This window comes from Lampetra fluviatilis, unplaced genomic scaffold (genome assembly GCF_964198595.1).
Source record: "Lampetra fluviatilis unplaced genomic scaffold, kcLamFluv1.1 SCAFFOLD_265, whole genome shotgun sequence".
In the NCBI taxonomy this organism is placed as follows: domain Eukaryota; kingdom Metazoa; phylum Chordata; class Hyperoartia; order Petromyzontiformes; family Petromyzontidae; genus Lampetra; species Lampetra fluviatilis.
The window spans coordinates 85,001-109,335 of record NW_027620732.1 but is presented as its reverse complement, the minus strand read 5'-3'; the positions used below and the strand labels follow the sequence as shown (position 1 = coordinate 109,335).

The 24,335-nt window shown below is 55.6% G+C and overlaps 1 protein-coding gene across 1 annotated transcript in view; it reads right to left on the bottom strand.

The window, feature by feature from the left end:
- Window positions 1-3,683: 3,683 nt before the first annotated feature.
- LOC144954329 (macoilin-like) overlaps window positions 3,684-24,335 on the bottom strand; it is a 31,042-nt gene continuing 10,390 nt past the window's right edge. Inside the window, 10 exon segments of the mRNA XM_078884848.1 lie at window positions 3,684-3,784; window positions 3,786-3,833; window positions 3,835-4,156; window positions 7,245-7,419; window positions 8,458-8,581; window positions 8,861-9,046; window positions 16,914-17,063; window positions 19,118-19,269; window positions 21,425-22,239; window positions 24,110-24,335. The exon segment at window positions 24,110-24,335 is cut by the window's right edge and continues 61 nt beyond it. Coding sequence (XP_078740974.1) covers window positions 3,685-3,784; window positions 3,786-3,833; window positions 3,835-4,156; window positions 7,245-7,419; window positions 8,458-8,581; window positions 8,861-9,046; window positions 16,914-17,063; window positions 19,118-19,269; window positions 21,425-22,239; window positions 24,110-24,335 — 2,298 coding nt within the window. The 3' untranslated portion in view covers window position 3,684.

The following is a 24,335-nucleotide window of genomic DNA, read 5'->3' as shown; positions in this document are numbered from 1 at the left end:
GAGTGAATGAGTGGGTGAGTGGTTGAGTGGGTGAATGAGTGGGTGAGTGAATGAGTGGGTGAGTGATTCAGTGAGTGGGTGAGTGAATGAGTGAATGGGTGAGTGAATGAGTGGGTGAGTGAGTGGGTGAGTGAATGGGTGAGTGAATGAGTGGGTGAGTGAATGAGTGAGTGAATGAGTGGGTGGGTGAGAGAAGGAATGGGTGAGTGGGTGAGTGAGTGGGTGAGTGAATGAGTGGGTGAGTGAATGAGTGTGTGGGTGAATGAGTGGGTGAATGAGTGGGTGAGTGAATGAATGGGTGAGTGTGTGGGTGAGTGATTGTGTGAGTGAATGAGTGGGTGAGTGAATGAGTGGGTGAGTGAATGAGTGGGTGAGTGAATGAGTGGGTGAGTGAATGAGTGGTTGAGTGAATGAGTGGGTGAGTGAATGAGTGGTTGAGTGAATGAGTGGGTGAGTGAATGAGTGGGTGAGTGATTCAGTGAGTGAATGAGTGAATGGGTGAGTGAATGAGTGGGTGAGTGAATGAGTGGGTGAGTGAATGAGTGGTTGAGTGAATGAGTGGGTGAGTGAATGAGTGGGTGAGTGATTCAGTGAGTGAATGAGTGAATGGGTGAGTGAATGAGTGGGTGAGTGAATGAGTGGGTGAGTGATTCAGTGAGTGGGTGAGTGAATGAGTGGTTGAGTGAATGAGTGGGTGAGTGAATGAGTGGGTGAGTGTGTGGGTGAGTGATTGTGTGAGTGAATGAGTGGGTGAGTGAATGAGTGGGTGAGTGAATGAATGGGTGAGTGTGTGGGTGAGTGATTGTGTGAGTGAATGAGTGGGTGAGTGAATGAGTGGGTGAGTGAATGAGTGGGTGAGTGAATGAGTGAGTGGGTGAGTGAGTGAATGAGTGAATGGGTGAGTGAATGAGTGGGTGAGTGAATGAGTGGGTGAGTGAATGAGTGGTTGAGTGAATGAGTGGGTGAGTGAATCAGTGGGTGAGTGATTCAGTGAGTGGGGGTTGAGTGAATGAGTGGGTGAGTGAATCAGTGGGTGAGTGATTCAGTGAGTGGGTGAGTGAATGGGTGAGTGAATGAGTGGGTGAGTGAATGAGTGGGTGAGTGAATGAGTGCGTGAGTGATTAAGTGGGTGAATGAGTGGGTGAATGAGTGGGTGAGTGAATGAGTGGTTGAGTGAATGAGTGGGTGAGTGAATGAGTGCGTGAGTGAATGAGTGGGTGAGTGAATGAGTGGGTGAGTGAATGAGTGGGTGAGTGAATGAGTGGGTGAGTGAATGAGTGGGTGAGTGAATGAGTGGGTGAGTGATTCAGTGAGTGAATGAGTGAATGGGTGAGTGAATGAGTGGGTGAGTGAATAAGTGGGTGAATGAATGAGTGAATGAGTGAGTGGGTGGGATTTAGTTTGATCCACATCACAAATAAATAGTCTGGAGGTATAAATTGTTTTGCATGAAAATATTTAATGAATGAATTCACGAATCACAACCAAGGCGCGGGGGGGAGGGGGGCACACCCCCCCCCCTCCCAACCACTCCCCAACCAATCAGGCGACAGGCGGGGTAGAGGGTGGGGCCTAATATGTTAATGAGAAAACGACGAGCCAATGGGATTGGCTGACATCACCCCCCTCATCCCCCATGGACAAAAAATAATGGGTGGGGGCACAATTGGGGTGGGGGGAGGGGCTCGGGGGGATTATGTTAATGAGGATGGCTGTGGGCGACGCCTCAAAGAGCCAATCAACGGTGAGAGTTGTGGGGGAGAGGGTGGGGGGGGGTGTGAGTGGGGAGCCAATCATCGGTGAGCCTTGGGGGGGAGAGAGGGTGGGGGTGTGTGAGTGGGGAGCCAATCATCGGTGAGCCTTGGGGGGGAGAGAGGGTGGGGGGGTGTGAGTGGGGAGCCAATCAACGGTGAGAGTTGTGGGGGAGAGGGTGGGGGGGGGGTGAGTGGGGAGCCAATCAACGGTGAGAGTTGTGGGGGGAGAGGGTGGGGGGGGGTGTGAGTGGGGAGCCAATGAACGATGAGAGTTGGGGGGGAGAGGGTGGGGGGGGGGTGAGTGGGGAGCCAATCAACGGTGAGAGTTGTGGGGGAGAGGGTGGGGGGGGTGTGAGTGGGGAGCCAATCAACGGTGAGAGTTGTGGGGGAGGGGGTGGGGGAGGTGTGAGTGGGGAGCCAATGAACGGTGAGAGTTGTGGGGGAGAGGGTGGGGGGGGGTGTGAGTGGGGAGCCAATGAACGGTGAGAGTTGTGGGGGAGAGGGTGGGGGGGGTGTGAGTGGGGAGCCAATGAACGGTGAGAGTTGTGGGGGAGAGGGTGGGGGGGGTGTGAGTGGGGAGCCAATGAACGGTGAGAGTTGGGGGGGGAGGGTGGGGGGGGTGTGAGTGGGGAGCCAATCAACGGTGAGAGTTGTGGGGGAGAGGGTGGGGGGGGGTGTGAGTGGGGAGCCAATGAACGGTGAGAGTTGTGGGGGAGAGGGTGGGGGGGGTGTGAGTGGGGAGCCAATGAACGGTGAGAGTTGGGGGGGGAGGGTGGGGGGGGGTGTGAGTGGGGAGCCAATGAACGGTGAGAGTTGGGGGGAGAGGATGGGGGGGGGTGTGAGTGGGGAGCCAATGAACGGTGAGAGTTGGGGGGAGAGGATGGGGGGGGTGTGAGTGGGGAGCCAATGAACGGTGAGAGTTGTGGGGGAGAGGGTGGGGGGGGTGTGAGTGGGGAGCCAATGAACGGGTGAGAGTTGGGGGGGGAGGGTGGGGGGGGGGTGTGAGTGGGGAGCCAATGAACGGTGAGAGTTGTGGGGGAGGAGGGTGGGGGGGGTGTGAGTGGGGAGCCAATCAACGGTGAGCCTTGGGGGGGGGGGGAGGGTGGGGGGGGTGTGAGTGGGGAGCCAATGAACGGTGAGAGTTGTGGGGGAGAGGGTGGGGGGGGGTGTGAGTGGGGAGCCAATGAACGATGAGTGTTGGGGGGGAGGGTGGGGGGGGTGTGAGTAGGTAGCCAATGAACGTTGAGAGTTGTGGGGGGGAGGGTGGGGGGGTGTGAGTGGGGAGCCAATGAACGGTGAGAGTTGGGGGGGGAGGGTGGGGGGGTGTGAGTGGGGAGCCAATCAACGGTGAGAGTTGGGGGGGGGAGGGTGGGGGGGTGTGAGTGGGGAGCCAATGAACGGTGAGATTGGGTTGGGGCTGAGTCGACCTAGGGGAGGCCCAGGTACCGGTTCTTTAGATAATCACCGTCACCACCACCACCACTCTCGGAGCCGCTCTCACCAAAGATAACAAAACGGCGCCACCAACAACAACAACCGAAACCAACAACAACCACCACCCAACAACTCACGGTGTCCCATCTCCACCTGTCACCCTGTCCACCCACCCCACACTACACTACACCCCCACACCACCCACCCCAACCCACCCACCCCAACCCACCCACCCCACACTACCCACCCACCCCACACTACCCACCCACCTTATCTCCCCCCACCCACCCACCCTACCCACCCCAACCTACCCACCCTACCCACACTACCCTATCCCACCCACCTTATCTCCCCCCACCCACCTCACCCACCTTATCTCCCCCCACCCACCCACCCTACCCCACCCTACCCACCCACCTTATCTCCCCCCACCCACCCTACCCTACCCACCCTACCCACCCACCCCACCCACCTTATCTCCCCCACCCACCCCACCCTACTTGCCGCTGCCCAGTGGCTGGTAGATGCAGGCATTGGGATCGAGTGAAGACGACGCAGACGACGACGACGCCACCGCACCCCCCCCACCCCCCCCCACCACCACCCCCCCCACCACCACCACCACCACCACCCCCACCACCGCCCCCCCCCCACCACAACGGAACCACCACCACCGCCACCACCGCCTCCACCGCCTCCCGGCGACTTCTCCATGAAGTTTGCCGAGTAGTGGGGGGCCACCACCACCACCATGCCCCCCACTCCGCCGCCGGTAGCGACAGCTGAGTGGGGGGCCGGGGAAGAGTGGGGGGCCGGGGAAGAGTGGGGGGGGGCAGAGGACGAGTGGGGGGGGGCAGAGGAGGAGTGGGGGGGCGCGGGGGGGTACAGGGAGCTCGGCATGACGGCCAGAGCCTCGGCCACTCGCTGCCTCAGCTCCACAATCTCCACTTCCTTCAGCTGCAGCTGCCCTGTGGGGCGGGGCGGGGGGGTGAGAGAGGGGGGGGGTGGGTGAGGGGGGGGTGAGAGGGGGGGGGTGAGAGGGGGGGGGTGAGAGGGGGGGGTGAGGGGGGGGGGGGTGAGTGAGAGAGTGAGTGGGTGAGGGGGTGAGTGAGAGAGGGGGGGGGTGAGTGGGTGAGAGAGTGAGAGAGGGGGTAAGGGGGGGGGGGTGAGTGAGAGAGAGAGTGAGAGAGTGAGTGGGTGAGGGGGTGAGTGAGAGAGTGAGAGAGGGGAGGGTGAGTGGGTGAGAGAGGGGGGGCAGGGGGGGGGGTGAGAGAGGGGGGGGGGTGAGTGAGAGAGTGAGTGGGTGGGTGGGTGAGAGAGTGAGTGAGAGAGTGAGTGAGTGAGTGAGTGGGTGAGGGGGTGGGTGAGAGAGTGAGTGAGAGAGAGAGTGAGTGGGTGGGTGGGTGAGGGGGTGGGTGAGAGAGTGAGTGGGTGGGTGAGAGAGTGAGTGAGTGAGAGAGTGAGTGGGTGGGTGGGTGAGGGGGTGAGTGGGTGGGTGGGTGAGAGAGTGAGTGGGTGGGTGAGAGAGTGAGTGAGAGAGAGAGTGAGTGGGTGGGTGGGTGAGGGGGTGGGTGAGAGAGTGAGTGGGTGGGTGAGAGAGTGAGTGAGTGAGTGAGAGAGTGAGTGGGTGGGTGGGTGAGGGGGTGAGTGGGTGGGTGGGTGAGGGGGTGAGTGGGTGGGTGGGTGAGGGGGTGGGGGGGTGACAGAGGGGGTGGGTGAGGGGGTGGGTGAGAGAGTGAGAGAGTGATTGACTGAGCGAGTGACTGACTGAGCGAGCGACTGACTGACTGAGCGAGTGACTGACTGCGTGACTGACTGACTGAGTGACTGAGCGAGCGAGTGACTGAGTGAGTGACTTACTGACTGAGTGACTGACTGACTGAGCGAGCGCGCGAGTGACTCAGCGAGTGACTGACTGACCGTGAGCAATCTCCAGCTGCCTCTTGGCGTCCCCCAGGGCTGAGTAGAGATCCAACTTGATGCGCATCTCTGCACTGAGGCTGAGTGAGCGAGCGAGTGACTGACTGAGCGAGTGAGTGACTGAGCGAGTGACTGAGTGACTGACTGAGCGAGTGAGTGACTGAGCGAGTGACTGAGTGACTGACTGAGTGACTGAGCGAGTGACTGACTGAGTGACTGAGCGAGTGACTGACTGAGTGACTGACTGAGTGACTGACTGAGTGATTGAGTGAGTGACTGAGCGAGTGACTGACTGAGTGACTGAGTGATTGACTGAGTGAGTGGGAGACCGAGCGAGCGAGCGAGTGACTGAGTGAGCGAGCGAGCGACTGACTGAGCGAGTGACTCAGCGAGTGACTGACTGAGTGAGTGAGTGACTGAGTGATTGAGTGACTGAGTGACTGAGCGAGCGAGCGAGTGACTGAGCGAGCGAGCGAGTGACTGAGCGAGTGACTGAGTGACTGACTGAGTGATTGAGTGAGTGACTGAGCGAGTGACTGACTGAGTGACTGAGTGATTGACTGAGTGAGTGGGAGACCGAGCGAGCGAGCGAGTGACTGAGTGAGCGAGCGAGCGACTGACTGAGCGAGTGACTCAGCGAGTGACTGACTGAGTGAGTGAGTGACTGAGTGATTGAGTGACTGAGTGACTGAGCGAGCGAGCGAGTGACTGAGCGAGCGAGCGAGTGACTGAGCGAGTGACTGAGTGACTGACTGAGTGATTGAGTGAGTGACTGAGCGAGTGACTGACTGAGTGACTGAGTGATTGACTGAGTGAGTGGGAGACCGAGCGAGCGAGCGACTGAGTGAGCGAGCGAGCGACTGACTGAGCGAGTGACTCAGCGAGTGACTGACTGAGTGAGTGAGTGACTGAGTGATTGAGTGACTGAGCGAGCGAGCGAGTGACTGAGTGAGCGAGCGAGTGACTGAGCGAGTGACTGAGTGACTGAGCGAGTGACTGAGTGAGTGACTGAGTGAGTGGGAGACCGAGCGAAGCGAGCGAGTGACTGAGTGAGCGAGCGAGCGACTGACTGAGCGAGTGACTCAGCGAGTGACTGACTGAGTGAGCGAGCGAGGCGAGCGAGCGAGCGACTGAGCGAGCGAGCGACTGACTGAGCGAGTGACTGAGTGACTGAGCGAGTGACTGACTGACCGTGAGCGATCTCCAGCTGCCTCTTGGCGTCCCCGAGCGCGGAGAAGAGGTCGAGCTTGATGCGCGTCTCTGCGCTGAGGCTGAGTGAGTGAGTAACTGAGCGAGCGAGAGAGCGACTGAGCGAGCGAGCGAGTGACTGACTCACCCACTGACTGAGTGACTGAGCGAGCGAGCGAGTGACTGACTGGGTGACTGACTGACCGTGAGCGATCTCGAGCTGCCTCTTGGCGTCCCCCAGGGCGGAGAAGAGGTCGAGCTAGATGCGCGTCTCTGCGCTGAGGCTGGTCTCCAGGTGCTGCGTCTTGTGACTCACTGAGCGACTGACTGACTGACTGAGTGACTGAGTGACTGACTGAGTGACTGACTGAGTGACTGACTGAGTGACTGACTCACTGAGTGAGTGACTCACTGAGTGAGTGACTGACTGAGTGACTGAGTGAGTGAGTGACTGAGTGACTGAGCGAGCGACTGAGCGAGCGAGAGAGCGACTGAGCGAGCGAGCGAGTGACTGACTGACTCAGCCACTGACTGAGTGACTGAGCGAGCGAGTGACTGAGCGAGTGACTGACTGACCGTGAGCGATCTCCAGCTGCCTCTTGGCGTCCCCCAGGGCGGAGAAGAGGTCGAGCTAGATGCGCGTCTCTGCGCTGAGGCTGGTCTCCAGGTGCTGCGTCTTGTGACTCACTGAGCGACTGACTGACTGACTGAGTGACTGAGTGACTGACTGAGTGACTGACTGAGTGACTGACTGAGTGACTGACTCACTGAGTGAGTGACTCACTGAGTGAGTGACTGACTGAGTGACTGAGTGAGTGAGTGACTGAGTGACTGAGCGAGCGACTGAGCGAGCGAGAGAGCGACTGAGCGAGCGAGCGAGTGACTGACTGACTCAGCCACTGACTGAGTGACTGAGCGAGCGAGTGACTGAGCGAGTGACTGACTGACCGTGAGCGATCTCCAGCTGCCTCTTGGCGTCCCCCAGGGCGGAGAAGAGGTCGAGCTTGATGCGCGTCTCTGCGCTGAGGCTGGTCTCCAGGTGCTGCGTCTTGTCCTGCATGGCGGCCAGGGCGCCCAGCAGCAGCTCGTGCTCATGGCTCGCCTCCTGGCACGCAGCCAACTCCTGCGGGGCGGGGCCAGGGGGGAGGGGGTGGGGGGAGGGGGGGGGGGAGGGGTGGGGGTGGGGGGAGGGGGGGTGAGGGGAGTGGGGGGAGGGGTGGGGGCGAGGGGAGGGGGGCGGGGGGTGAGGGGAGTGGGGGGAGGGGGAGGGGGGGTTGGGGGCGGGGCCAGGGGGGGAGGGGGGGAGGGGTGGGGGTGGGGGGAGGGGCGAGGGGAGTGGGGGGAGGGGCCAGGGGGGGAGTGGTGAGGGGGGTGGGGGGGGTGGGAAGAGGGGGGTGGGGGGGTGGGGGGAGGGGCGAGGGGAGGGGGCGGGGGGGGTGAGGGGAGTGGGGGGAGGGGGGGGTGGGGGGAGTGGTGAGGGGGGTGGGGGGGATGGAAGAGGGGGTGGGGGGTGGGGGAGGGGGGGAGGGGGGGGAGGGCGAGGGGGGTGGGGGGGAGGGGCCAGGGGGGGAGTGGTGAGGGGGTGGGGGGGGTGGGAAGAGGGGGGTGGGGGTGGGGGGAGGGGCGAGGGGAGGGGGCGGGGGCGGGAAGGTGGGGCGAGGGGGTAGAAAGGGGGGGGGTGTGTGTCACTGTGTGTCACTGTGTGTGTGTCACTGTGTGTGTCACTGTGTGTGTCACTGTGTGTGTCACTGTGTGTCACTGTGTGTGTGTGTCACTGTGTGTGTCACTGTATGTCACTGTGTGTCACTGTGTGTGTAGGTGTGTGTAGGTGTGTGTGTGTCACTGTGTGTGTGTGTCACTGTGTGTGTCACTGTGTGTGTCACTGTGTGTGTCACTGTGTGTCACTGTGTGTGTGTGTCACTGTGTGTGTCACTGTATGTCACTGTGTGTCACTGTGTGTGTAGGTGTGTGTAGGTGTGTGTGTGTCACTGTGTGTGTGTGTCACTGTGTGTGTCACTGTGTGTGTCACTGTGTGTGTGTGTGTCACTGTGTGTGTGTGTGTCACTGTGTGTGTGTGTGTCACTGTGTGTGTGTGTGTCACTGTGTGTGTGTGTAGGTGTGTGTGTGTGTAGGTGTGTGTGTGTCACTGTGTGTGCCTCACCACGTGTGTCGTGGCCTCCAGGGTTGCTAGCGCGTCACGTCGCTGCTGAAGCTCCTTCTTCAGCAGCTTCCCCTCCAGCTCCAGCTCACGCACGCGCCCACGCAGAGTGTCTACACACTCACCACTGTGACACACACAGTGACACACACACACACACACAGTGGCACACACACACAGTGACACACACAGTGGCACACACACAGTGACACACACACACAGTGACACACACACACACACAGTGACACACACACACACACACCTACACACACACATCAACACACACACACACACCTACACACACACCTCAACACACACACACACACACACCTACACACACACATCAACACACACACACACACAGTAACACATCAACACACACACACACACACCTACACACACTCACCGCGTGGCCGTGGCGATGGCCGCGGCTCGAGCGGCGATGGCCGCGTCCTCGACGCGTCTGCGCTTGCGCTCCTCAGCGAGCTGGCGCTCCAGCGCCCCCCGCGCCTCCATCTCCTGACGCAGGCGACGCTCCAGCTGCACCACACTCGCTCGCTCCTTCTGCTTGCCCTGGGACAGAGACTGCAGCCTGGGTGGTAGGAGTTAGACACTAGTTAGACACACTAGTTAGACACACTAGTTAGACACGAGCTGGCGCTCCAGCGCCCCCCGCGCCTCCATCTCCTGACGCAGGCGACGCTCCAGCTGCACCACACTCGCTCGCTCCTTCTGCTTGCCCTGGGACAGAGACTGCAGCCTGGGTGGAAGGAGTTAGACACACTAGTTAGACACACTAGTTAGACACACTAGTTAGACACGAGCTGGCGCTCCAGCGCCCCCCGCGCCTCCATCTCCTGACGCAGGCGACGCTCCAGCTGCACCACACTCGCTCGCTCCTTCTGCTTGCCCTGGGACAGAGACTGCAGCCTGGGTGGAAGGAGTTAGACACACTAGTTAGACACACTAGGTAGACACGAGCTGGCGCTCCAGCGCCCCCCGCGCCTCCATCTCCTGTCGCAGGCGACGCTCCAGCTGCACCACACTCGCTCGCTCCTTCTGCTTGCCCTGGGACAGAGACTGCAGCCTGGGTGGTAGGAGTTAGACACTAGTTAGACACACTAGTTAGACACACTAGTTAGACACGAGCTGGCGCTCCAGCGCCCCCCGCGCCTCCATCTCCTGACGCAGGCGACGCTCCAGCTGCACCACACTCGCTCGCTCCTTCTGCTTGCCCTGGGACAGAGACTGCAGCCTGGGTGGAAGGAGTTAGACACACTAGTTAGACACACTAGTTAGACACACTAGTTAGACACGAGCTGGCGCTCCAGCGCCCCCCGCGCCTCCATCTCCTGACGCAGGCGACGCTCCAGCTGCACCACACTCGCTCGCTCCTTCTGCTTGCCCTGGGACAGAGACTGCAGCCTGGGTGGAAGGAGTTAGACACACTAGTTAGACACACTAGGTAGACACGAGCTGGCGCTCCAGCGCCCCCCGCGCCTCCATCTCCTGTCGCAGGCGACGCTCCAGCTGCACCACACTCGCTCGCTCCTTCTGCTTGCCCTGGGACAGAGACTGCAGCCTGGGTGGTAGGAGTTAGACACTAGTTAGACACACTAGTTAGACACACTAGTTAGACACGAGCTGGCGCTCCAGCGCCCCCCGCGCCTCCATCTCCTGACGCAGGCGACGCTCCAGCTGCACCACACTCGCTCGCTCCTTCTGCTTGCCCTGGGACAGAGACTGCAGCCTGGGTGGAAGGAGTTAGACACACTAGTTAGACACACTAGGTAGACACGAGCTGGCGCTCCAGCGCCCCCCGCGCCTCCATCTCCTGTCGCAGGCGACGCTCCAGCTGCACCACACTCGCTCGCTCCTTCTGCTTGCCCTGGGACAGAGACTGCAGCCTGGGTGGTAGGAGTTAGACACTAGTTAGACACACTAGTTAGACACACTAGTTAGACACGAGCTGGCGCTCCAGCGCCCCCCGCGCCTCCATCTCCTGACGCAGGCGACGCTCCAGCTGCACCACACTCGCTCGCTCCTTCTGCTTGCCCTGGGACAGAGACTGCAGCCTGGGTGGAAGGAGTTAGACACACTAGTTAGACACACTAGGTAGACACGAGCTGGCGCTCCAGCGCCCCCCGCGCCTCCATCTCCTGTCGCAGGCGACGCTCCAGCTGCACCACACTCGCTCGCTCCTTCTGCTTGCCCTGGGACAGAGACTGCAGCCTGGGTGGTAGGAGTTAGACACTAGTTAGACACACTAGTTAGACACACTAGTTAGACACGAGCTGGCGCTCCAGCGCCCCCCGCGCCTCCATCTCCTGACGCAGGCGACGCTCCAGCTGCACCACACTCGCTCGCTCCTTCTGCTTGCCCTGGGACAGAGACTGCAGCCTGGGTGGAAGGAGTTAGACACACTAGTTAGACACACTAGGTAGACACGAGCTGGCGCTCCAGCGCCCCCCGCGCCTCCATCTCCTGTCGCAGGCGACGCTCCAGCTGCACCACACTCGCTCGCTCCTTCTGCTTGCCCTGGGACAGAGACTGCAGCCTGGGTGGTAGGAGTTAGACACTAGTTAGACACACTAGTTAGACACACTAGTTAGACACGAGCTGGCGCTCCAGCGCCCCCCGCGCCTCCATCTCCTGACGCAGGCGACGCTCCAGCTGCACCACACTCGCTCGCTCCTTCTGCTTGCCCTGGGACAGAGACTGCAGCCTGGGTGGTAGGAGTTAGACACACTAGTTAGACGCACTAGTTAGACGCACTAGTTAGACACACTAGTTAGACACACTAGTTAGACGCACTAGTAGACACTAGTAGACACTAGCTACACTACTAGCTACACTACACACTACTAGCTACGCTACTAGCCACGCTACTAGCCACGCTACTAGCCACGCTACTAGCCACGCTACTAGCCACGCTACTAGCCACGCTACTAGCCACACTACTAGCCACACTACTAGCTACACTACTAGCTACACTACTAGCTACACTACTAGCTACACTACTAGCTACACTACTAGTTACACTACTAGCTACACTACTAGCTACACTACTAGTTACACTACTAGCTACACTACTAGCTACACTACTAGCTACACTACTAGCTACACTACTAGCTACACTACTAGCTACACTACTAGCTACACTACTAGCTACACTACTAGCTACACTACTAGCTACACTACTAGTTACACTACTAGCTACACTACTAGCTACACTACTAGCTACACTACTAGCTACACTACTAGCTACACTACTAGCTACACTACTAGTCTACACTACTAGCTACACTACTAGCTACACTACTAGCTACACTACTAGCTACACTACTAGCTACACTACTAGCTACACTACTAGCTACACTACTAGCTACACTACTAGCTACACTACTAGTTACACTACTAGCTACACTACTAGCTACACTACTAGCTACACTACTAGCTACACTACTAGCTACACTACTACTAGCTACACTACTAGCTACACTACTAGCTACACTACTAGCTACACTACTAGCTACACTACTAGTTACACTACTAGCTACACTACTAGCTACACTACTAGTTACACCACTAGCTACACCACTAGCTACACCACTAGCTACACCACTAGCTACACCACTAGCTACACTACTAGCTACACTACTAGCTACACTACTAGCTACACTACTAGCTACACTACTAGTTACACTACTAGCTACACTACTAGCTACACCACTAGCTACACTACTAGCTACACTACTAGCTACACTACTAGCTACACTACTAGCTACACCACTAGCTACACTACTAGCTACACTACTAGCTACACTACTAGTTACACTACTAGCTACACTACTAGCTACACCACTAGCTACACCACTAGCTACACTACTAGCTACACTACTAGCTACACTACTAGTTACACTACTAGTTAGACTACCAGCTACACTACTAGCTACACTACTAGCTACACTACTAGCTACACTACTAGTTACACTACTAGCTACACTACTAGCTACACTACTAGCTACACTACTAGCTACACTACTAGCTACACTACTAGTTACACTACTAGTTAGACTACCAGCTACACTACTAGATACACTACTAGCTACACTACTAGTTACACTACTAGATACACTACTAGCTACACTACTAGCTACACTACTAGCTACACTACTAGCTACACTACTAGTTAGACTACTAGTTAGACTACTACACTACTAGTTACACTACTAGCTACACTACTAGTTACACTACTAGCTACACTACTAGCTACACTACTAGTTAGACTACTAGCTACACTACTAGCTACACTACTAGCTACACTACTAGCTACACTACTAGCTACACTACTAGCTACACTACTAGCTACACTACTAGCTACACTACTAGCTACACTACTAGCTACACCACTAGCTACACTACTAGTTACACTACTAGTTACACTACTAGCTACACTACTAGCTACACTACTAGCTACACTACTAGCTACACCACTAGCTACACTACTAGCTACACCACTAGCTACACTACTAGCTACACTACTAGCTACACTACTAGCTACACTACTACACTACTAGCTACACTACTAGCTACACTACTAGCTACACTACTAGCTACACTACTACACTACTAGCTACACTACTAGCTACACTACTAGCTACACTACTAGCTACACTACTAGCTACACTACTAGCTACACTACTAGCTACACTACTAGCTACACTACTAGCTACACTACTAGCTACACCACTAGCTACACTACTAGTTACACTACTAGTTACACTACTAGCTACACTACTAGCTACACTACTAGCTACACTACTAGCTACACCACTAGCTACACTACTAGCTACACCACTAGCTACACTACTAGCTACACTACTAGCTACACTACTAGCTACACTACTACACTACTAGCTACACTACTAGCTACACTACTAGCTACACTACTAGCTACACTACTACACTACTAGCTACACTACTAGCTACACTACTAGCTACACTACTAGCTACACTACTACACTACTAGCTACACTACTAGCTACACTAATAGCTACACTACTACACTACTAGTTACACTACTAGCTACACTACTAGCTACACTACTACACTACTAGCTACACTACTAGCTACACTACTAGTTACACTACTAGCTACACTACTAGCTACACTACTAGCTACACTACTAGCTACACTACTAGCTACACTACTAGCTACACTACTAGCTACACTACTAGCTACACTACTAGCTACACTACTAGCTACACTACTAGCTACACTACTAGCTACACTACTAGCTACACTACTAGTTACACTACTAGCTACACTACTAGCTACACTACTAGCTACACTACTAGCTACACTACTAGCTACACTACTAGCTACACTACTAGTTACACTACTAGCTACACTACTAGCTACACTACTAGTTACACTACTAGCTACACTACTAGCTACACTACTAGCTACACTACTAGCTACACTACTAGTTACACTACTAGCTACACTACTAGCTACACTACTAGCTACACTACTAGCTACACTACTAGTTACACTACTAGCTACACCACTAGCTACACTACTACACTACTAGCTACACTACTAGCTACACTACTAGCTACACTACTAGCTACACTACTAGCTACACTACTAGCTACACCACTAGTTACACTACTAGCTACACCACTAGCTACACCACTAGCTACACTACTAGCTACACTACTAGCTACACTACTAGCTACACTACTAGCTACACTACTAGCTACACTACTAGCTACACTACTAGCTACACTACTAGCTACACTACTAGCTACACTACTAGCTACACTACTAGCTACACCACTAGCTACACTACTAGCTACACTACTAGCTACACTACTAGCTACACTACTAGCTACACTACTAGCTACACTACTAGCTACACTACTAGCTACACCACTAGCTACACTACTACACTACTAGCTACACTACTAGCTACACTACTAGCTACACTACTAGCTACACTACTAGTTACACTACTAGCTACACTACTAGTTACACTACTAGCTACACTACTAGCTACACTACTAGCTACACTACTAGCTACACTACTAGCTACACTACTAGCTACACCACTAGCTACACCACTAGCTACACTACTAGTTACACTACTAGTTACACTACTAGCTACACTACTAGCTACACTACTAGTTACACTACTAGCTACACTACTAGCTACACTACTAGTTACACTACTAGCTACACTACTAGCTACACTACTAGCTACACTACTAGTTAGACTACTAGCTACACTACTAGCTACACCACTAGCTACACCACTAGCTACACTACTAGCTACACTACTAGCTACACTACTAGCTACACTACTAGCTACACTACTAGCTACACCACTAGCTACACCACTAGCTACACCACTAGCTACACCACTAGCTACACTACTAGCTACACTACTAGCTACACTACTAGCTACACTACTAGTTACACTACTAGCTACACTACTAGTTACACTACTAGCTACACTACTAGCTACACTACTAGCTACACCACTAGCTACACCACTAGCTACACCACTAGCTACACTACTAGCTACACTACTAGCTACACTACTAGCTACACTACTAGCTACACTACTAGCTACACTACTAGCTACACTACTAGCTACACTACTAGCTACACTACTAGCTACACTACTAGCTACACCACTAGCTACACCACTAGCTACACCACTAGCTACACTACTAGCTACACTACTAGCTACACTACTAGCTACACTACTAGCTACACTACTAGCTACACTACTAGCTACACTACTAGCTACACTACTAGCTACACTACTAGCTACACTACTAGCTACACTACTAGCTACACTACTAGCTACACTACTAGCTACACTACTAGCTACACTACTAGCTACACTACTAGCTACACTACTAGTTACACTACTAGCTACACTACTAGCTACACTACTAGCTACACTACTAGCTACACTACTACACTACTAGCTACACTACTAGCTACACCACTAGCTACACTACTAGCTACACTACTAGCTACACTACTAGCTACACTACTAGCTACACTACTAGCTACACTACTAGCTACACTACTAGTTACACTACTAGCTACACTACTAGCTACACTACTAGCTACACTACTAGCTACACTACTAGCTACACTACTAGCTACACTACTAGCTACACTACTAGCTACACTACTAGCTACACTACTAGTTACACTACTAGCTACACTACTAGCTACACTACTAGCTACACTACTAGTTACACTACTAGCTACACTACTAGTTACACTACTAGCTACACTACTAGCTACACTACTAGATACACTACTAGCTACACCACTAGCTACACCACTAGCTACACTACTAGCTACACCACTAGCTACACCACTAGCTACACTACTAGCTACACTACTAGTTACACTACTAGCTACACTACTAGCTACACTACTAGCTACACTACTAGCTACACTACTAGCTACACTACTAGCTACACTACTAGTTACACTACTAGCTACACTACTAGCTACACTACTAGCTACACTACTAGCTACACTACTAGCTACACTACTAGCTACACTACTAGCTACACTACTAGCTACACTACTAGCTACACTACTAGCTACACTACTAGCTACACTACTAGTTACACTACTAGCTACACTACTAGCTACACTACTAGCTACACTACTAGCTACACTACTAGCTACACTACTAGCTACACTACTAGCTACACTACTAGCTACACTACTAGCTACACTACTAGCTACACTACTAGTTACACTACTAGCTACACTACTAGCTACACTACTAGTTACACTACTAGCTACACTACTAGCTACACTACTAGCTACACTACTAGCTACACTACTAGCTACACTACTAGCTACACTACTAGCTACACTACTAGCTACACTACTACACTACTAGCTACACTACTAGCTACACTACTAGCTACACTACTAGCTACACTACTAGCTACACTACTACACTACTAGCTACACTACTAGCTACACTACTAGCTACACTACTAGTTACACTACTAGCTACACTACTAGCTACACTACTAGTTACACTACTAGCTACACTACTAGCTACACTACTAGCTACACTACTAGCTACACTACTAGCTACACTACTAGCTACACTACTAGCTACACTACTAGCTACACTACTAGCTACACTACTAGCTACACTACTAGCTACACTACTAGTCTACACCACTAGCTACACCACTAGCTACACCACTAGCTACACCACTAGCTACACTACTAGCTACACTACTAGCTACACTACTAGCTACACTACTAGCTACACTACTAGCTACACTACTAGCTACACTACTAGCTACACTACTAGCTACACTACTAGTTACACTACTAGCTACACTACTAGTTACACTACTAGTTACACTACTAGTTAGACTAACGAGCCCACGTACTTGGCCACCAGCATGTCGTTGTCGTGCCTCAGGGCGGCCAGGTCTGCGCGCAGCTCTCCCTCGCGGACCCCCAGGGCCCCCAGCTGGGCGCGCACGTCCGCCTCCGCCGCCCTGGAGGCCTGCAGCTCCACACGGAGCCTCCGCAGAGTCCTGCTCGAGCCTGGGGGCGGCAACAGAGGTCGCTCACCCGTTCGCTCCCTCGCTCACTCACAAACACACTCACTCACCCCACCCGCTCACCCGCTCGCTCACTCACTCACCTACTCACCCGCTCACTCACTCACTCACTCGCCCGCTCGCTCGCTCACTCACCCACACACTCACTCAGTCACTCACCCACTCACTCACCCGCCCACCCGCCCACACACTCACTCAGACACTCACCCACTCACTCACCCGCCCACCCGCCCACACACTCACTCAGTCACTCACCCACTCACTCACCCACTCACTCACCCACTCACACACCCACTCACTCACCCACCCACTCACACACTCACTCACATCGCCCGCCCGCCCGCCCGCCCGCCCGCTCACATCACCCACTCACTCACTCGCTCACTCACCCACCCACCCACCCGCCCGCACCGCCCGCTCGCTCACCCACCCACCCACTCACGTCGCTCACACTTCGCTCACTCGCACTCACTTCACCCACTCACCCACTCACCCACCACCCACCCACCCACTCACCCACCTACTCACCCACCCACTCACTCACACACTCACCCACCCACCCACTCACACACTCACCCACCACCCACTCACACACTCACACCACCCACCATCCCACTCACTCACCCACTCGCTCACTCACTCACTCACCCACCCACTCACCCACTCACTCACCCACTCACCCACCCACCCACTCGCTCACTCACCCACTCACTCACCCACTCACTCACTCACTCACCCACTCACTCACTCACTCACCCACCCACTCACACACCCACCCACACCACCCACCAACTCCACTCACTCACTCAACCACCCACCCACCCAGTCACTCACCTCAGTCACTCACCCACCCACTCGCTCGCTCACTTCAATCGCTCGCTCACCCACTCACTCACCCACTCACTCACACTCACTCACCCACCCCAGTCACTCACCCACCCAGTCACTCACCCACTCACTCAGCCACCCACCCACTCACTCACACACCCACTCACTCACTCACTCACCCACCCACCCACTCACTCACACACCCACCCACTCACTCATCCACTCACTCAGCCACCCCACCCACCCACCTCACCCCACCCACCCACTCACCCACATCACTCACCCACCCCGCTCGCCCGCACCGCCCGCCCGCCGCCCGCCCGCTCGCCCACCTCGCCCCGCCGCCCCTCTCGCTCACTCGCCCGCTCGCTCACTCGCCCCGCTCGCTCACTCGCTCACTCACTCACCCACTCACTCACCACTCACTCACCCACTCACACACTCACTCACTCACTCACTCCCACTCACTCACCCCACTCACTCACCCACCCAGTCACTCACCACCCTCACTCACCCACTCACTCACTCACCCACCCACTCACTCACACACCCACTCACCCACCCCACCCACCCACTCAGCCACCCACTCAGCCACCCACTCACCCACCCACCCACCCACTCACCCACCCACCCACTCACACACTCACCCACCCACCCACTCACCCACCCACTCACTCACTCACTCACCCCACCCACCCATTCACCCACCCACTCACCCACCCACCCACCCATTCACCCACCCACTCACCCACCCACCCACTCACACACTCACCCACCCACCCACCCACTCACACACTCACTCACTCACCCATTCACTCACCCACTCACACACTCATCCACCCACTTCACTCACCCACCCACCCACTCACCCACCCACTCACTCACCCACCCATCCACCCACTCACTCACCCACCCACCCACCCACCCACACACCCACCCACTCACTCACTCACTCACTCACCCACCCACCCACTCACCCACCCACCCACCCACTCACACACTCACCCACCCACCCACCCACCCACTCACACACTCACCCACCCACCCACCCACCCACTCAGCCACCCACTCACCCACCCACCCACCCACTCACCCACTCACCCACCCACCCACTCACCCACCCACCCACCCACCCACTCACCCACCCACTCACCCACCCACACACTACCAACCCCACCGTCACCACCACCACAGCGTACCTGCTTGTGCTGTTCAAATGTGAACTGCTGTTGCCGCTGCTGCTGTTTGGTTCTGCTGCCGATTCTTTGCTGTGGCTGTTGCTGCTGCTGCTGCTGTTGCTGTTTTTCCCGCCACAACGCTTGCTGCCTTTCTGCTGCTGCCCCGTGACAGGCTGGGTGGGGGGAGGGGGAGTGGGGGGGAGAGGAGGTCGGAGAGGTCACAGGAGGTCGTGGGTTCAATGTTGACCTGCATCGTCAGGGGTCGGGATCGAACCCACGGCCTCCTGTACACCAGGCGAGGTAGTCAACATCTCATCAGCGTTGGGATCGAACCCACAACCACCTGTATACCAGGCGAGGTAGTCAACATCTCAGCATCGAACCCACGACCTCCTGTACACCAGGCGAGGTAGTCAACATCTCAGCATCGAACCCACGACCTCCTGTATACCAGGCGAGGTAGTCAACATCTCAGCATCGAACCCACGACCTCCTGTATACCAGGCGAGGTAGTCAACATCTCAACATCGAACCCACGACCTCCTGTACACCGGGCGAGGTAGTCAACATCTCAACATCGAAGCCACGACCTCCTGTACACCAGGCGAGGTAGTCAACATCTCAGCATCGAACCCACGACCTCCTGTACACCAGGCGAGGTAGTCAACATCTCAGCATCGAACCCACGACCTCCTGTACACCAGGCGAGGTAGTCAACATCTCAGCCTCGAACCCACGACCTCCTGTACACCAGGCGAGGTAGTCAACATCTCAACATCGAACCCACGACCTCCTGTACACCAGGCGAGGTAGTCAACATCTCAGCATCGAACCCACGACCTCCTGTACACCAGGCGAGGTAGTCAACATCTCAGCCTCGAACCCACGACCTCCTGTACACCAGGCGAGGTAGTCAACATCTCAACATCGAACCCACGACCTCCTGTACACCAGGCGAGGTAGTCAACATCTCAGCATCGAGCCCACGACCCTCATCTATTGCCTAGCTGAGGCCTGAGTTGGGCCTCATCTCTTGCCTAGCTGAGGCCTGACTTAGGCCTCATCTATTGCCTAGCTGAGGCCTAACTTAGGCCTCATCTATTGCCTAGCTGAGGCCTGACTTGGGCCTCATCTATTGCCTAGCTGAGGCCTGACTTGGGCCTCAGCTATTGCCTAGCTGAGGCCTAACTTAGGCCTCATCTATTGCCTAGCTGAGGCCTGACTTGGGCCTCATCTATTGCCTAGCTGAGGCCTGACTTGGGCCTCATCTATTGCCTAGCTGAGGCCTGACTTGGGCCTCATCTATTGCCTAGCTGAGGCCTGACTTGGGCCTCATCTATTGCCTAGCTGAGGCCTGACTTGGGCCTCATCTATTGCCTAGCTGAGGCCTGACTTGGGCCTCATCTATTGCCTAGCTGAGGCCCTGACTTGGGCCTCATCTATTGCCTAGCTGAGGCCTGACTTGGGCCTCATCTATTGCCTAGCTGAGGCCTGACTTAGGCCTCATCTATTGCCTAGCTGAGGCCTGACTTAGGCCTCATCTATTGCCTAGCTGAGGCCTGACTTGGGCCTCATCTATTGCCTAGCTGAGGCCTGACTTAAGCCTCATCTCTTGCCTAGCTGAGGCCTGACTTAGGCCTCATCTCTTGCCTAGCTGAGGCCTGACTTGGGCCTCATCTATTGCCTAGCTGAGGCCTGACTTGGGCCTCATCTATTGCCTAGCTGAGGCCTGACTTGGGCCACATCTATTGCCTAGCTGAGGCCTGACTTGGGCCTCATCTATTGCCTAGCTGAGGCCTGACTTGGGCCTCATCTATTGCCTAGCTGAGGCCTGACTTGGGCCACATCTATTGCCTAGCTGAGGCCTGACTTGGGCCACATCTATTGCCTAGCTGAGGCCTGACTTGGGCCTCATCTATTGCCTAGCTGAGGCCTGACTTGGGCCACATCTATTGCCTAGCTGAGGCCTGACTTGGGCCTCATCTATTGCCTAGCTGAGGCCTGACTTGGGCCTCATCTATTTCCTAGCTGAGGCGTGACTTGGGCCACATCTATTGCCTAGCTGAGGCCTGACTTGGGCCACATCTATTGAATAGTTCAAGCCCAACTGAGCGAGTTGGTAAGCGAGCGGGTGAGCGAGTGGGTGAGCGAGCGGGCGAGTAGGAGAGCGAGTCGGTGAGCGAGCGGGCGAGTAGGTCAGCGAGTTACTGAGCGAGCGGGCGAGTGGATGAGCGAGTCGGTGAGCGAGCGGGCGAGTAGGTGAGCGAGTTGGTGAGCGAGCGGGCGAGCGAGCGAGCGGGTGTGAGCGAGCGCCCGTCCCCGACGCACCTGTAACGTGCCGGGCTGCTGTGCGTTTCCCGACGACGATGCCGACGTTGATGATGACCACGATCCTCCTCCTCCACCACCTCGCGGAGACACGGGCCCTCCGTTCACAGCTTTAAAATGCTTCGCTTGATGCTGCTGCTGCTGCTGATGCTGCTGCTGATGCTGCTGCTGATGCTGCTGCTGATGCGTCGAAGCCGCTGATCCGACAGCGGAAGTTTCCCCCGAGGTGCTATTAGCAGCGGGAGCTGCCGATGCGTTTGATGAATCTGCGTTAGCGGTGGCGGCGGTAGCTGCTGCCGCCTCCATGTAGTCAGCCTCACCGCTGCGGCAATAGTCTAGGAAAGACGACAACTGCGCTGATGATGATGCTGATGATGATGACGCTGCTGCTGCTGCTGCTGATGATGATGATGATGACTGGTTTCTCCTGCTGCTGCTGCTGTTGTTGCCGCCGCCGCCGCCACCAGAGGTCGACCTCTGCTCTCGCGAGGATGTGTCGGAATCAGCACCACCGCCACCACCACCGACGCCACCACCACCACCACCACCACCGCCGCCACCACCGCCATTGCCACCGGACTGAGCCACGGCCGGGAGTCGGCGAGTGGCAGAGCCGTTGGACTGCTGAGAGGAGACGGGCGCTGACGCTGCTGATGCTGCTGATGCCGCTGACGCTGCTGATGATGATGCTGCTGATGATGATGATGATGACGACGACGCAGACGATGTGGTGGATGATGTGGAGGCGCTGTCGTCAGCGGTGGTGGCGGTGGTGGCGGTGGCGGTCGAACCGGCCGGCTTCGTGGATGAAGAGGCTACGAGAGGGTAGGAGGGGGGGGGGGAGGAGGGGGGGAGGGGGGGAGGTGGGTGGTCAGTAGACCACTCGAATAATAATGTATTACTACTACTTACACACACGCACACACGTACACACACACACGTACACACACACACGCACACACACGCACACACGTACACACACGTACACACACGTACACCTACACACGTACACACGTACACACGTACACACGTACACACGTACACACACACGTACACACGTACACACACACACACACGTACACACACACGCACGTACACACACACACACACACACACACACGTACACACACACACACACACACACACGTACACACACACACGTACACACACACACGTACACACGTACACACACACACACACGTACACACACACGCACACGTACACACACACACGTACACACACACGTACACACGCACACACGTACACACACACGCACACGTACACACACGTACACACACACACGTACACACACACACGTACACACACACACGTACACACACACACGTACACACACACACACACACGTACACACACGTACACACGTACACACACACACACACGCACACACACACACGTACACACACACGTACACACACACACGTACACACACACACACACGTACACACACACGCACACGTACACACACACACGTACACACACACGTACACACACACACGTACACACACACACGTACACACACACACACACGTACACACACACGCACACGTACACACACACACACACACACACACGTACACACACACACGTACACACACACACGTACACACACACACGTACACACACACACACACGTACACACACACACACACACACACACGTACACACACACGTACACACACACACACGCACACACACACACACACGTACACACACGTACACACACACACGTACACACACACACGCACACACACACACACGTACACACACACACACGCACACGTACACACACACACACACACGCACACACACACACGTACACACACACATACACACACACGCACACGTACACACACACGCACACACACACACGTACACACACACACGTACACACACACGCACACGTACACACACACGCACACACACACACGTACACACACACACGTACACACACACACGCACACACACACACGTACACACACACACGTACACACACACACGTACACACACGCACACGCGTACACACACACACACACGTACACACACACACGTACACACACACACACACGTACACACACACACGTACACACACACACACACGTACACACACACACGTACACACACACACACACGTACACACACACACGTACACACACACACGTACACACACACACACGTACACACACACGTACACGCACACACACACGTACACACACACACACGTACACACACACGCACACACACACACGTACACACACACACACACACACGTACACACGTACACACACACACACACACGTACACACACACACGTACACACACGTACACACACACGTACACACACACACGTACACACACACACACACGTACACACACACACACACGCACACACACACACGTACACACACACACACACGTACACACACACACACACGTACACACACACACGTACACACACACACGTACACACACACACGTACACACACACACGCACACACACACACGCACACACACACACGTACACACACACACACACGTACACACACACACGTACACACACACACGCACACACACACACGCACACACACACACGCACACACACACACGTACACACACACACGCACACACACACACGTACACACGTACACACGTACACACACACCGCACCATTTCCGTTGACACCGCCGCCACCAGCAGATGCCACCACCACCACAGCAGCAGCTGCAGCTACTGCCCCCGAGGCCTCATCCGCTCCTGCTGCTGCCCCTCCTGCTGCTGCCCCTCCTGCTGCCCCCCCACAGGGCAGGGAGTGCTGCCCTGGGGGCAGCGCCTGCTGCAACAGCTGCAGGTAGAAGTCGTTCTCCTTTTGCACCTCGGTCTGCCGACGCAGACG